Source organism: Aptenodytes forsteri, unplaced genomic scaffold (genome assembly GCF_000699145.1).
Source record: "Aptenodytes forsteri isolate BGI_AS27 unplaced genomic scaffold, ASM69914v1 Scaffold54, whole genome shotgun sequence".
In the NCBI taxonomy this organism is placed as follows: Eukaryota; Metazoa; Chordata; class Aves; order Sphenisciformes; family Spheniscidae; genus Aptenodytes; species Aptenodytes forsteri.
Window position 1 is genome coordinate 7,052,788 of NW_008796044.1, and position 15,353 is coordinate 7,068,140.

General features: G+C 42.9%; 1 protein-coding gene across 1 annotated transcript in view; it reads left to right on the forward strand.

The window, feature by feature from the left end:
* The window catches only part of CSNK1A1 (casein kinase 1 alpha 1), a 45,830-nt gene extending 36,441 nt beyond the window's left edge, over positions 1–9,389 (forward strand). Inside the window, exons 11-14 of the mRNA XM_019473771.1 lie at positions 79–153; positions 1,412–1,518; positions 2,392–2,540; positions 7,874–9,389. Of these exons, the coding sequence (XP_019329316.1) occupies positions 79–153; positions 1,412–1,518; positions 2,392–2,540; positions 7,874–7,881 (339 nt within the window). The 3' untranslated portion in view covers positions 7,882–9,389. The remainder of the gene's footprint in view (positions 1–78; positions 154–1,411; positions 1,519–2,391; positions 2,541–7,873) is intronic.
* Positions 9,390–15,353: the final 5,964 nt, after the last annotated feature.

A 15,353-nucleotide genomic window follows, 5' to 3' on the forward strand; every position in this document is an offset into this window, starting at 1 on the left:
TTTTTTTTTTTTTGCTACTGTCCTTGTTAATCCAGTGTTGCACAGTATCTCTTATATTGTGACCTACATGTTCCACAGGCTGCAACAAAGAAGCAAAAGTATGAAAAGATTAGTGAAAAGAAAATGTCCACTCCCGTTGAGGTTTTGTGTAAGGTAAGAGTTTCCAAGTGATGTCATACTGTGAAATGGAAGTTCTTTTCTTTCTTGTTTTTTTAAAACTAGAGCCAGTATATTAGTCTCACATGGCATTTGCTGCTGAATAATACTTCCCTGGCAGTCATGGGTGCCTTGTGTTTGGCCACCCAGCAGGACTGTGAATGTGTGTAACAGGGCAGGCATTCGCTGCTGTTTCTTGGAGTAGCTCATGCCACCATCATTCCAGTTCTTGGTGACTGTTGGCTGTGCAAGTTCTCCAGCTCTCTTAGGTGAGGCTTGTTCATTTCTTCAACTTCTACAGTGAAAGTTCTACATGTGCCCTCATGGATGAATAAAACCAAGGTAGAGCTGTATAGCTTGCCTGTATATACTTGTTTCTGCCTCTTCAAGATTGTTCATGTTGTCTTCTGTATCTCAAATAGAGGCTGTAGTGGAATTGGATGTCAAGTGATCTTTAAAGCCATGTTGCAGAATGATGTTTTTCCAATGCTATCCTTTAGGTCTTAAGATTTCTCTTGAACTGTGGCAGTCACATGCTTGTTAAGAAAGGTCCTTGAGAACACGTGGTAGTTTTTGCACATCAGACAGCAGCACCAAGGATTGCACTTTCTAGTCATGCACATTTATATACACTTACAGTCTGACAGCCTCTTCCAAACTGCTGACCTGTTGTACCCTGTGTTTTCTTTCTTGTAGTGCAGCACTATGCTGTATGCTATTACGTATTTACATGTAGGCTTTCATATAGCATTAAATGTATAAATATGTAAAGCAGGGAATCTTTGAAAGAGGTTTTCATGGTTTAAGTCTTCACACTTAATAGTGGTAACTGACCTTGCTTCTAGTATGCTCAAGTAGATTATCAAGGAAACATGAGTGGAATCTTTAGAGAAACAATTACTACTTATTTCAGAGACCTAGTTAATAAGAACTAGGTTTAATTAGGATGAATGAAGTGCTTTAAATATGTTGTATGTTGAAGGTTTTGGTAGCAGAGGACTTGTGATTACAAAACATGCATCAGGTAACAATTCTGGGGAAGGAATGTGTACCTGGTAACTTGCTGATTAAATCCACTTTCTGAAATACAGGATAAATGAAGACCTAGAGGCAAAGTGGAATTCACACTTAGGAATCTTCAGCCAGTTTTTCTCTGCCATTATAGACAGAAATACAGCTTTTTACCTTCTTACAGGGTTGTTAGAAGTTTTTTGCTGCAAGCCATGGCTTGATGATTAACACTGTTGATTTACAGGGATTCCCTGCAGAATTTGCCATGTATCTGAACTACTGTCGTGGCCTGCGCTTTGAAGAGGCACCAGATTACATGTATCTGAGGCAATTATTCCGTATTCTTTTCAGGTCAGTCTCAAAGTGGAAAAGTACAGAAATTTGTCAGTGCTTTACCAGTTGGTAACTGCTCTGTGGGACTTGCACTGCAGAAAGCTGCTCCGTATGTGTGTCGTGTAGGGAGTTCTGGGACTTTCTTTCATTTCAGAGTTTGAAAAGCTGTTTAAAGGACCTGAAAAATATTGTTCAATGTTAAACTTGAAGGAAAAGATTCTCTTGTTTTTACGTTGCCTGATCTGACCACCAATGCTAGAGGGTTGAGCCCATGCTTCCAGTTCTGTTGCAAGTAGCTTAAGAAATTGACCCCTCGGTAGAATTGTTTGAAGCTTTTTATATTTGGAGATTGGTGATGGGGGACTAGCAGTGGTGCCCAGGAGACGGATTTCAATGGAGGGGAATAGTGCTGTTTCATTGAGGTTGTTAGAGAAACCAGAACCATAAACTCAACCTTGTGGAGTGAACAGCATCTGTCAAAAGAAGAGCTGGTACTGATCTCTCAAGAGTCTACCTCCAAGTTTCTGGAATCCAAAGCAATTTTTATTCAATGATCTACAATACTGCAGTCTCTCCTTAAAACTATATATATTTAAAAAAAAAAAAGCTGAGAACTTCAGTACAGACAAATGGGTAAACTGGGTTGTGAGGAAGTGCTTCTACAAATGCAGACTTTTGCGTAAACAGTGAAGAAAATGCTGCTTCATGGTATTTGGGCTTGCTTCGAGAATCCCTTTAAGTTAGTAATACTTAGCATTTATATACCATTCATAATCTCCAAAGCAGCTTACAAAAAGAGTTAACCTCTAGTTCTGGGTTTTCAGCAAAGGCTTGGTATTAGCAATAAGGAAGTTATGATGTGTTACAGTAAAGTATTTCACTCTTTTCTAGGACCTTGAACCACCAATATGACTACACATTCGACTGGACAATGTTAAAGCAGAAAGCAGCACAGCAGGCAGCCTCTTCCAGTGGGCAGGGGCAGCAGGCCCAAACCCCCACAGGCAAGCAAACTGACAAATCCAAGAGTAACATGAAAGGTTAGTAGCCAAGAACCAAGTGACGTTACAGGAAAAAAAAAATTACACTAATTTGGACAATGTCAGCAATTTAAGTGTTAGATCAAGGAGGTGGTTTAAAAAATATATTTGGCTGTTAATTTAAAAAGCAAAACCAAAAGACGTCCTTGGAGAATTTGACTACTAACTTTATACCAAAATGTCCTTGTTCTTCATATCATTTCTTCTGGGGATGTTGGGTCATTTTAACCACTGCATCTTTTGCTCCCACATTAACCACTTTCCAAAAACAAGAAACTGACTTGGTGTTGGGAATGTGACATTTTTATTTATTTTTATTTATATATACATATATATATTTTTATATATATATAAATATATAATACAATCCAAAATCCTAGACCTAACACTTCCTAAGGGATAATTCTCATTAACTAGGCAAGGATCTAGAGACTTTGGGTTCTACTCTGTTCCAGCTGGTATAGTGCTGTGGGTTTGCTTCTGTTCTGTATGCCTCAAATATTGGAAACAGAAAATTGTGGATGATCTGGCTTCCTCCAGTGGGTTTACATTGAGACATTTGGTCCAGAGTTAAAGGAAAGGACCAGTGAGCTCAAAATGTCTTGCCTAAATCAAGGAGTAACCCCAAACTGCTGTGGACTGCCAAGTCACAATTTTCTGAAGTATCTGGATGCTCTGGGGTGGGGCTTCAGGTTTCTTGACTATTTTTAATGTTTCTAGGTTATGGTTTCAAAGGGAAATGTGAAATGTTCAAGATGTAATTGTGTAAAAACTGAAAACTGAGTTCTGAAAAGGCAGATATGATTTTTTTTACATATTCTAGAAGCTTTTTAAATTTTTTTTTGTGATGTAAATCTACCAGTGTTAGTCTAGTCAGTCTCTAGAATGAAACTGCTACAGCAAGTGACTATTACAGCCAGTCTTGTAATGAAACTGATTCTTCAAGATGAGCTGTGGATAAAATTGAAGCTAGTGAGGCTGTCTGAGTGAGAGTAGAGAAGCTAGGTTTAAGTTATGTACTTGGGCATTGCTAGTACTTGCTATTCTTCAGTAAGTTCTTGTCTTGACTATCATTTTTATGTGTATAAAATTATATATTAAGCTAACATGGCAGACTTGGAAGTCAAAGAAATGCAGAAGTTTGCAATAAACTTATCAAAACATTGTTTTTCGTGTATTGTGGCAGCATTCAAACATTGCCAGGTGGCTTTAGTCAAAATAGCTATCCAAAAATATAACACTTCATCCAGAAAAATGAAGAAGTAAAATACCTGCTGGTCTTCCCAAGATGCAATCTGGAATGGTTTCTTGAAGGAAAAAAAACTTCCACAGGATACCATTAGATGTCAGATTCTTTGTGGCATAAAGAGTCCAACTTGTTTTGCTGGAGCTGACAGGTGTTACAACACTGAAGGCTGTAAACCAGTTCCTTCAGCTGGAACACCAGTACGTAGCAGACTTGTAGCAGTCTCCTGATAGACTAAGCAATCTAACAGGCTTAGATTGCTTCCCAAAATACAGAAGCTCTGACTGGAGTTCAGAACCCACTACTGAACCCAGCGCGATGTTGGGGTGTGGAGAGATTGGCTGTTAGAGCAGGAGGGAAGGAAGTAATCTGGGCAAAAATGTGGATTCTTCACAATGGCTCGTGCTTAAAGTGAAGGTCTTAACAGGAGGTGATGGTCTGTAAATGGATGCTGCTGTAAAAATCAAGTTGTATGCACTTGAAATACTGTTTTGCCGGTGAAGTATTCTGAGGTTTAATGTGCTACTCTTCTGGCTCAGGCGGTGTCTGACCAAGTGCTATACTGTAAGTGAAGAAAAGGTCATTATAATGATTATCTGCCTCCACCTTCTAGTGATGATTTAGTGACAGAGTGCAAAGCTGCAGCTGACTGACAAGCACGAGTAATGGGGAAGCTGTCTTGCAGTTGAACCTTAATAGACCATTTCTGTTTCTTGATGGACATTCCTCATCGCACTGCCCTCTGGTAACGAGGCCCATCGCTATAGCTATGGAGAAGTTGCTGTTTTTCTAGCAGAATTTCATTGGCTCTTGCACGGAGTAACAGCCTTTTAGGGGAATGACTCCCTCTCCCCTCCCTATCACGAAGAAAAGGCTTGTGACCTTTGGATCGATCAAGCTGTAATGTCAGCAAAGCATTAAAGTAGTGTTTGTCAAACATCTGAAGACTTCTCCACCTTCCTAAAATAGTTAGCTTAGTCTCTTCGTCAAAGTAAAGATTCCAGATTTCTAAAATCCTAAATGCCTTTTTGTGGGGAATATTGCCTGTTAATGAAGATTTTTTCTGAAACCAGCTAAGCTCAAGCTGGAGGCTGTATGGCTTATGTTGCTGTCACATTGATGATTAATGAAATACTTGGTTATTTTTTTCCAGAGTTCAGTTAAATTCTCATGTAGCTGCTGTAGCAAAGCCTATGCTGAAGTGGCTTAAAAGGCTTCATGGTATCAAATTATACCCCTCTGGTAACCATATCCAGTTGAACAAAAGTACTGGAAATAGCAATTTACAGGTGCATTTATTGGTTAAAATCTTACAGTATACTGTATAAAGTGCTATTGAATATGTGCATCTGGGGAGAGTGGTGAAATCTTAATTCTTTCAAACAATGTCCAGAGACTTACATGACTTAGATTGTTTGGATAGTGTGCTCATCTATAGATATTCCTGGCTGCCTTAACTTGGATCCATATTAAACCATCTCACTGAGTCCTATAGGTTATTCAGGCTGAATATTCTGTTTGTTTCCAGGGTAGCCTGTTCTGTCAATGGCCTTTTTCTCTTTTTTTTTTTTTTTCCCCCTGTCTCTCTGTGGAACCCTGTGCAGTGTCTTTTGTAACAGCAAGATCAGCTGTTTTTGAACTTGGGAGAGGTGAACTCTTTCAACAGACAGAGCTTCTCTGCTGACTCTGGGAAGTTTAGCTCTTGATCTCTTGACAGTGCAGCAGCTGTTCAGGTGTGATTTGTAACAATGCTTACAGTCAGCTTCCCTCAGTCATAAAACTGACTCAAGCAGTCAGTCTCCAGGATAAAGTCTATCAGTTCCATTTGTGAGAGATGTTTTTAATTCACTTCAGTGTAGAGTTCTGTAAGTCTGTCAGCAGTTCCATTAGCATTCACTGGACACCTATGGTCGTGGCAGTATTTCTCAGAACAGACTATGAATTCACTACTTGAGATTTAGCCAATTGACAACTAAATACTTTTCACTGCTTGTCTTTGCAGCTACTTAATAGAGAAAAAGTTTGAACACCTCTCAAGTAGAGGAGCTTCCTAGAGTATGACAGTACAGTTACTCTTCTCCCATTGATCAGATCTGCAGCTATGGTAATAATAAAGCAATTTGAGTATCCCTCATGTAGCATAGAGATTATCAAAGTTTTGGGTAACACCCCAGAGGAACAGGGAGTGATGAATGTGCAGGTTTGAGCTGGTCCTGTATATAGTGAAGATTTGTTAGAGAGATGCTGGCATAAACTCTTCAGCATGTTCTTTATTCTGGCAAAGTCTTGTGCACTACATGAATGTCTCAACATCTCATTTGACAGCTGCGGTTGGGCTGTTTGGGAACACTTCTGTGCAGTCTGAATAGGACTTGCAAGGGATGTTGTGGGTTGAATCCAGTAGATTACAGAGAGCAACATCTACTGAATCCAGCAGAGTTGGGCATTCTCTTGCCCATAATACCTTGGATTTGAGGTATTCTAACAAACAGCAGCATATCATTTGTTAGCATGTCCTTTGTCCTCGGGTTCAGGATCCTGTTTTCATTTGAAATGTCCAGGCTTCTAAAGCAATGAGTTGATCTGTTTCTTTCCACACTGGGAACATGCTCCTCCTTTGTTGACTTAGTTTTGGCTGCTTTGATGGAGAAAGTGGTTCAAATGACGAATCAATGTTCACTGCTGAACACACTAAATGGAAAAACAGTGTAACTTTTGGTTGTATGCATCAAGTAAGGGTTATGGACAACTTTATGCCAGTGGAACTGAGGAATCCCTTGGGGTTTCTGTGTGAATTTGCACTCAGCTGGGAATGACTGTCTTAATTCTGGTGCAGGATTTTTTTTGTTTTTAGAATTGCTGGTGCTGGATAAAGAGAATTGTCCTTCAGTGCATTAAGATTGGGTTTAAACAAAGCTGTTGAATCTCTTCTAAATTACCTGTAGCCCATTCTGGAAGAGTTAAAGCTGTCTTCTGGGTACTATCCGGATACTTTTTTTTTTTTTTTTTTTTTTTTTTTTGATTGAATGTCAGGCTATGTTTGTCAGGCTATGTTTAAGACTTGTTTGCACTTGCTTCTGTCTGGATGACAGCACAAGCTATAGCTGAGGTCAGCTTTATCTGTATTTCACTGTGAAGAGATTTCTGTTGCAAAAACTCAGAGCTGTTGTTCAGATGAATTCATACATCGACAGAATACTGTGCGTTCAGAGGGCATCCGGAATGGAAACTTGCTTGGCAAAAGTAGTCTTTGGTTGAGACTCCTGTTATCTCTTTAAAGCACAGTGCTACTACCTGAGTCACCAGAAATGAGTATATAAGCAGTCACATGAAGAGAAGACTGGCTTAGCTTGCAGTAACTGGTTCTTTGAGATCTATGTATGTATTCCTTTACTCCCTTTTCCACAATGTCTTGAACTTGTCATTTGGAGTACTGAACTTTAAAAGAACTGTTCTTGACGCCCCACCTCCCCTGTCACATGAGTTGTTTCACTTGTCCTTCCAAGGACAGAAGGTATGCTGGGTTCCTAGTCACTGTCAAAGGTTCTCGCTTCTGTTCTGGTTGCCCAGAACGTCGTACATGTGAGCATGTAGTGAACACCAGTTACTGTAAGGTAAGTTATTCCTGTTCCTTTTCCTTCTGTCTGTGTGATACTGCTGTACTGCGTCTCTGAAGAGCACTACTGCAATCAGATGACAGTTTGACATTCAAGGATATAAACACGAGACGTTGCAGACAAGTAGAAAACAATCCTATGAAATTACATCCTGCTTCCTAGTGGCAATAACACATCTTGTTTTCAAACTGTTGGTCTGAATTCCTATTTGAAGAATGTGGCATCCAGCTGGTACATAAGCCTGTTTTCCAGTGCAGCAGTAGGTGTGAGTGAGAGGTGTGTGTTTGAGCTAAAGGGTGGTGGCAAATGCTGGTTAGCTTTGGAAATGGATACCAGGAACTCTGCAATTCTGAGACGGAGCAGCATTTTCCCCTTTGAATGACCATAACTGATGTTTAATTCTCCTACTGTGAAGGCTGTTTCTCATTTTCATCCTGTATCAGTAAGTTGCCCTTGTGTTTATCTTGCAGGTTTCTGAGCATGGCGAGGATGGGACAAAGCAGAGCAGATCGGAGCAGGACTTGTCACTCCCCAAATCCTAGAAATTTTAGTTCATACGTACACTTGCCAGTGGCTGTGGGCAACCATTTACTTGGTGTAAAGAACTTAATATCAGTATAAACTGGCTCTGGGCAGTGTCAATGATGCTGCACTTCGAGTTGTAGCAGCTGTAATTGTGAATATTACTGAGATAGTGAAACATGGTGTCCAGTTTTCTATTGCATTTTTTTCAAGTGGAAAAGTTAACTAATGGTTGACACACAAGTGGAGAAAATTGTGCATATGCCAATTTTTGTTACCTTTTTACTTTGAACTACACTGCTTATGAGATCTCATTGTTTTGGAAGAATGGCATGAACAGTCTTCGGCAACAGTTGTGATAATTGTAAATGCTCACAATTGTGCACTCTTTTCTGGTTATTCCTCCCTGGGTTTTGAAAGTTGTACACTTAAAACATTCTTAAAGTTGTTGGCTTCTATGTGCAACATACCAAGCCAGCTGACATGGTAGTAACCAAAGATTCCAGTTTTTAAGCGTATGAAAGACTCTGCCTGCTTACCTGTGCTAGAAATAACAGCATCTAAAGTGAAGACTTAAGAGAAACTTAGCGACTACTAGATAATCTTTAGGACTCTGCATTAACTCTATAATGTTCTTGGTATAAAAGGAAAAACAGCATATTTGTCACGAAATTTAGTTAACATCTTACAACTGAACCTGTATGTAAGTTGCTTAGATAAATGTAATCACTGTAAACATCTATATGATCTGGGATTTTGTTTTTATTTTGAAGCGGGAGCTTTTTTGTTTACAACTTCATTAAAAACTAAAAACTGTTTCTGTAAGGAAATGAGATTTTTTTTTTTTAATTTGCCTTGTTAATTCAGTTTAAGAAATCTACATTACCCTGTTTTTAAACCAAGTTTCGAGGCCATTTGTTAAGCAAAAGAAGTCATATTTCTTTCTAAACCATTTTAGATTTAGTGTTGTAACTCTTCCTCATTTTGTTTTTAAATAAATTTTGTATTTTTTCCTTGAGGGGGAAGGGGCAGTCTTGCATTTTTATAACTTGTTGTTTGAGACCAGCCCTCTATACTAAGATTGGATTTTTTTAAAGTGAAATGGCATCTTTTGCAGACCCAGTATTGGCAGCCTCCGAGCGTTGCCATGTCATGCATCGGCTGGACTGACTTGTGATTGCTAGTTTTGAGAAAAATTTGAATGGAGTATTTGGATGGTTTTAAACCAAGGCATTTTCTTTCAAGTTCTTGTGAAGTGGATATGACCAGATTTACTCTTGTTCTTGGAGACAGCCTCGCACCATGCAGAGTTCACATTGGTTACTGCCCCAGGCTGTCTTCCTTCTCACTCCTATTCTAGCCCAGCTGAAAGAAAGAAATACTTTTATTGCTGGTAATTCTTTAACAGTGTAATTTATTCCTTTATAGCATGTCAGAATAAATTAAAAAAATGTCTGAAAATGCTGCCAGATGCCTATTGTGTAAATGTTGTTTGTATGTTAGCTTTTTAGACAGTTACCATGCATGTAGCAGAGTTCCTGCTCACAGTTCATATTTTTACTGTTTGAAAAGGTCTTTCATTTTGAAAACTGTTTCTTCAAGATCATAATACCTACACTGTGCGCTCTCTGTCATCACGGAGTGGTAATCTGGATCAAGGCCGCACTCTCGTGCAGTCACTATGCATACTCTCTTTACGAGAAGGATCTGCTCCGAGAAAATGTTAAACTTTAGCTGGAGAACATTGTGTGCTAATAAACGTTTGTATAGATAATCTGGGAGTACAGGGAGGTAAAAAGTCTGCCGGGCTCCAGAGATGTCGGTGCACATTTGGAAACTTCTGAGTCGGAGTGGTCTCTCTTCTGTTACCAGGAAGGTGGAAGAGGAAACGTAGCTCATTCTTCTGGCTAGGATGTTTTTCTAGACTCTTGAGTATTGCCCCATCCAAATAAGGATGCTTTACAAGCAATGCCTCATGAAAACCGGTATGTTTCTAAGAACTGGTATCTAGAATACTATGTTATGTCCTTATATATGATTTCCACTCTCTAGGCAATGCATCTGAAGGGGAAGAAGCATCAGTGAAATGCCTTCTTGGCAGCTGTTTTCAGAGTGGCTGCTTGGAATTGTTTTGGCACTACTTTTCTTGCTTTGACATGAGATACTCCAAATCAGAGGAGATCATTTGGTTTCAGGAGAAGAAATTATTTTCTGTCCATTAAATTTACTCATGACTTTGAGGAGGCTTTGACATGAGATACTCAAATCAGAGGAGATCATTTGGTTTCAGGAGAAGAAATTATTTTCTGTCCATTAAATTTACTCATGACTTTGAGGAGGGTTGTCAAATTTTAGAAGCAAAACTGCCCTTGATAAGCACTGTAAGCCAGAACAGTTCATATGCTTGGAGTGTCAAAATGCATTGGTTTTAGTTTTTACAACTGCAAGCCTTGTCCTACAGAGGAGCATGGAGTCCAGTTAGTCTTTCAGACATGGTGTGTTAATAGAGTTTACTTCTGCACGGAAGTGTGAGTTTAAACTGTTGGCTGTGTCGTGCTGCTTTGCAGAAAACCAGCCTGCACCAGACATGCTGAACAACAAACAAGATGGCAACCTTCCTTAAAGAGATGCTGTGATACTGAACACTCATTTGCTGTATAATCTATTTGGTTTGTAACAAAGACTTAAAACTGAAAGCATTAAAAACTATGTGGATCTTGACTTCTGGTTGCAGCTCTGCAAAGGTTTTGTGTTGGGAGGTTTACTCTTACCTACTGATCTGATGCGAAGTCAAAAACTTCTGCAAGCTGTCCCAGGCCCTTTACCAGTAATTATCATTATAACAGAGACCATGAAGCACAAGAAGTACAACCTCATGCTCCCTGGAAAGTGCTAGAATTCAGGTAATGACATTAGGCTGTGACAACAGGTTCTTAATCATCTTACTGAGCTGTGTACAGGGTTTCAAAGCAATTTATTAACCTCCTTATAACAACTGAGAGGCATCCTAAGGACACCTTTTAAAGGATTGCTTAATTTGGAGTGTGGAGTGCTCCTATGCGCAGCATACTGGTTCATTATTTTTAACCTATTTAAGCCATTCCTTGCTACAAGCAATTGAGAGCCTTTTTCTCTCCTCCTATAAAAGTCTGAAAGAAGGGCAGGCTGCTCTAGGTCTCAGTTATTATAACGTTAGTAATGTCGCTCTCACTGCCTTGCCTGCTGTTCTGCGTGGTGGTGGGTATTGGTAATAAGTGATGAATTCAAGCCTTGGCTGTGTTGAAAACACTTGGTCTCTGAAAGCTAGATACATTTCTGGTAGGTGCGTCAAGCCTGTCCAGTGTGTGCCATCCTAATTTTTTTTTTGCTGATTGCTATTGAATTCTGTCTGTATGGGTGTTATTTTTCAAGCTTACATGTTGACTTGCTCTGCTATTGCATTGTTCTGCCTGTTCTCTCATTTGGCTTTTTCAGGTGCGTTGCTTACAACTTGCAGGAACTTGTATGTGCTTTCTGTGCTGTGCTTTTCCTAAAACAGACTGCAGCAGAGGTGAAGGCGCCTAAGTGGTAGCTGCGCTGCTTTGAGCAGGAGGTTGGGCTAGATGCCTCCCTGCAGTTCCTTCCAGCTGGAATTCTTCTGGTTTTGCATAAGGCTTTAATTTCTCCTGACAGCATTCTCCAATTTACAAGATTTGTTGCTTAGCCAGCTCCGTCAGCCCCATCTGCTCGTTACTTAATCGCAGTGAAATCATCATGATTTCATATCAGCTTGATGTCATAATGCAAGTTTATGAGCATGGCAGGCTCCAGACAAAAAGGAAAATGGGCTGGGAGGAAGAGCTGTCTGCTCCGAGCACTAATGCCTCTGGAAACATGAGGCGAGGGACGACGCAGAGGAAGTGCCCACCCTCCTAATAGGGCCTGAGTGGAAGGGCTGTGTTCATGGTGTGTTCTAATGTGGAAATGGCTCTTTAATGTGACCCTTGTTATCCAGGGCTAAACAGGAAGGGGGGAGGGTGGTACCAGGTCTGTATGCAAAGAATTGAGATTGACTGTTGTGCTAGGACACAAGGACGTTCATCGTTCTCAGCTGCATTAACGAAGCTTTTCAAAATAGACCCAGGACTGTGTTGTCTTTAGCTGTGAAGGAAAGGTGGTGTGTTAAGGGAAGGCTGTGCCCAAAACACAGGACTGTGTCCTTGTTTTTAAAGGAACCACAGTGGGCTCGGCTGCTTTGCAAAGCTTGGTGCTAAAGGTGTGAAATCTTTTAAGATGCTAACTTGACTTTTTGCATCATGTGAGATGTTCTTAGATGTAACTATTGCTAGTGCTGAATTCAGGTAGCTGGAAATTGGGAGGAGCTAGGGAGTATTCTCACACCAGGCTTGAGTGATTAGTTTTCCAAGTATTTTTGTCCATAAAATAACCGCGAAGGTGATGCAGCTCCTTTTTCAGAGAATAGCTTGGCATTTTGATATCAGGGGCTGCTTCTGGAAGTACCTGAGCACACGCAGTCCTAACTGTTCTGTTTTCCCTTCCCTCTTCAGGAGCCTTTTGTTCTTGTTGGTAATGCGGATTGTTTTTTGTAAATACAGCTGGTCTTAACTTCATTTCTTTCCCTCTCTGAGTTTGAAGGATAGCATCAATATGCATAGCTGGCAGAGAAGCTCTTTCAGAGCTGCTGTGTGCACTGCTTGTGTCCCAAAGAGCAGGCTCGGGGCTCCCTGCGCTGCTCCCTGTTCTCCACCACCCTTGAAATAACAGTGAGCCTTGAGCTACTTTGCAGGTGATGGACTTTGAACTTTTTTTTGAATGAAAGCAATTTGAGATCATTGGAAGACTTGGAAGAGTGTACATGCTGCCGTACAGGGTAGACTGGCTTTTGAGCTTTCCTTGTTGCGGTCAAAGCCCCTGTGTGTAATGATAAATGTGGACCTTACCCTTTACAGCCCTGCAAATACACAGGGCAGGTGCTTGACTTGGCACAATTCAGATAACTGGCAGAGGTGGGGCAGTGGTACTTGCATGACTCGGCTGTGCTTTGTGGGACCTCGTGGTCCACCAGACCAGGGGCACGATGAACATATCTTCCCTTTCCCTTCCTTGTACCTTGGATGTGTTGCTGTGGCACGTACTGATGCCAAAGAAGTGCAATGGGACTTTTCCAAATGAGACCATCAGATGTGTTTAACTGAGAACCCCTGGGGTTTAAGGCTGGTCTCCTCGGCATAGCTTACCCTGATGTCTGTCTGGCTCGCCCTCACTGCTGCACACACTTCTCTCATGGTGTTTGTACACCAACTGGTAACTCCGCTTCTTGGCAGTGTGGGTAATTTTAAAGATCCTTCAGCCCATCTCTGTACGACTACAACAACTGATGTTTCACAAATCCTGCTGTCCCCAAGCAGGTACAGTGGGGCTGACCCCAGGGCCAGCTTTTGGGGCTTGCAGCTGGCTCTGGTGTTCAAAAGCAGTTTCTCGTTGCTGGCCTGCAGCTGGACCAAGCTGGCTGGCCCCTGCTGATAGGATTTGCCAAATCTTCATCTGGTGGCGGCTGTAGGTAGGACTTCGCCCAGGCCGGGCGGAGATGAGCAAGGAAGCATTTGCCTGCCTTGGTGTCAGGCAGGTAGTGGGGGAGGAGAGCAGAGAGCTAAAGCTAGAAACTGGTGCAAGTCCTCTGAGCTGAGAAAAATCACTTAGGCAGCAAATAGATTTGGTCTTGTGTGCTGAAGGCTTCCCCCGGCACAGCTCTGACTTGGGCTGAGCTTGTTCCTCCTCCTCGGTGGCTGCTGGCATGGCAGCAGCTGGTGTTGGGCCAGGACTGTTTGCAGCAGGCGTGTCTGGGTCAGGGTTACCTGGTGGGGCGAAGTCTGTGAACAGCATCAGGAGTGTGTGTTCATGTTCCTTCGGGGCTGGCACTTGCATTACATGACTCAGACCTCGGGTAACCCCTGCTGCATGGCACTGTTTGAACAGCAGGTACGGCCAGAAATTCCTGCTGACTCACATCCTGGAAGTGCTCACCTTCCTTCCCGAGACCCCTTTCTTCTGGGGGAGGAAAGGCGAGGAACCCAGCTGTGGCCGTTCTTCCCTTGGGCTGCCCAGGAAGTATTAATTGATGGCTTTTATTAGATGGGCTTGTGCTACAATGGCCCTGCTGTGCTGCTTGTGTCAGGGTAACCGAGGAGCATCAATAAACTCTGCATTGCACTCCTGGTGTGGGAAGGGGCTGCTGTGCTAAAGCTGAGCTGATGTGGTTGTAGCGAGTTCCTGGCTGGCTAGTGTGAAGCTGTTAACAAATCCCATAAACTGATTATGGGCATAAGTCACTGCTCAGTGACCTTTCTCCCTCTCACTGACAGATTTTTACATTGCACTTCTTGACCTTCCCCGGACCTGCTGGCGGGGGGCTCCCAGCCACGGGGCAGCGCAGGTGGGATGTGAGCCGGGCAAGGAGCTGTGCTCTGCCCGCCACTGGCCAGGGCTGGCTTGCATGCTAGCAACCGGCATGCTCTGCCAGAGTCTGGCAGTGTCTTCCCAGGAGGCAAAGCATGGGCTTGGGAACTTGATGCTGATTGGAAGTGGCTTGTTTTTGCTTCCCAACATGCAAACGGCTCACAGGGTCTGGTCTGTTCTGTGCTTAGCCTTTTCTAGTGAAAGGCCATCGGGGTTTGTCAGCTCACTGCTCCCACCCCAGTCCTGTGTCTCCCAAAACCCCAGCTGCAGGCAGGGGTAGGTAGCTGTGTGGGCAGGATCCCTTCGGTGGCCAAGGAGAGGTGGGATTGGGGCACTGGACAGACTGGCTCAGTTGTGGCTGGGCTGCTCTTCCTGGCTTGGCTTTTCTGAGGAAGGAGTTGAACATGGGTGACAAGGGACACCTTTGCATCTGCGGGACACAGTGCAAGGTGTGTTTAAATGTATTTACGGCCCTTCGTGAGGGGGGAGCAGGGGGAGGAAGCAGTTGCTCTGACACAAGCCAGGTCCCAAGCCAAGATCACCTGGGCAGCTGCCTGCTCCTCTTTCTCCTCTTTCCTAGAGGACTCTGGTGCGTCCCCCACCCCCCTCAGGAAGTCTTGGGGATGCTGCCCAGTCCCTGTCCTCATCTACTGGTGAGGGGAAAGCCCGGCACCGCCTGCTGCCTTGCCTCCCACCTTCTCCCCTGCCTTGCCTTTCCCGGGGGTTCAGTAGCCGGACAGGCTGTGAAAGCGGAGCCAGTAAAGCTCTCGGCAGGGTTGCTGGGTGACTGGTAAACACAGCAAAGGCAGCAGTGGGGGGGGGTGGGGGTGGCTGCTCTTTGTCCCTGCTTCCTGGAACCAGGGCACAGCTGTGCCCAGAGCAGAGCCCGGCAGCCGGGGCAGCAGTGAGGGACCCAACTTGAAGGGCAAATGGCCCTGTACTTGGAACATGGGGGGCCCCAGCTCACAGGCG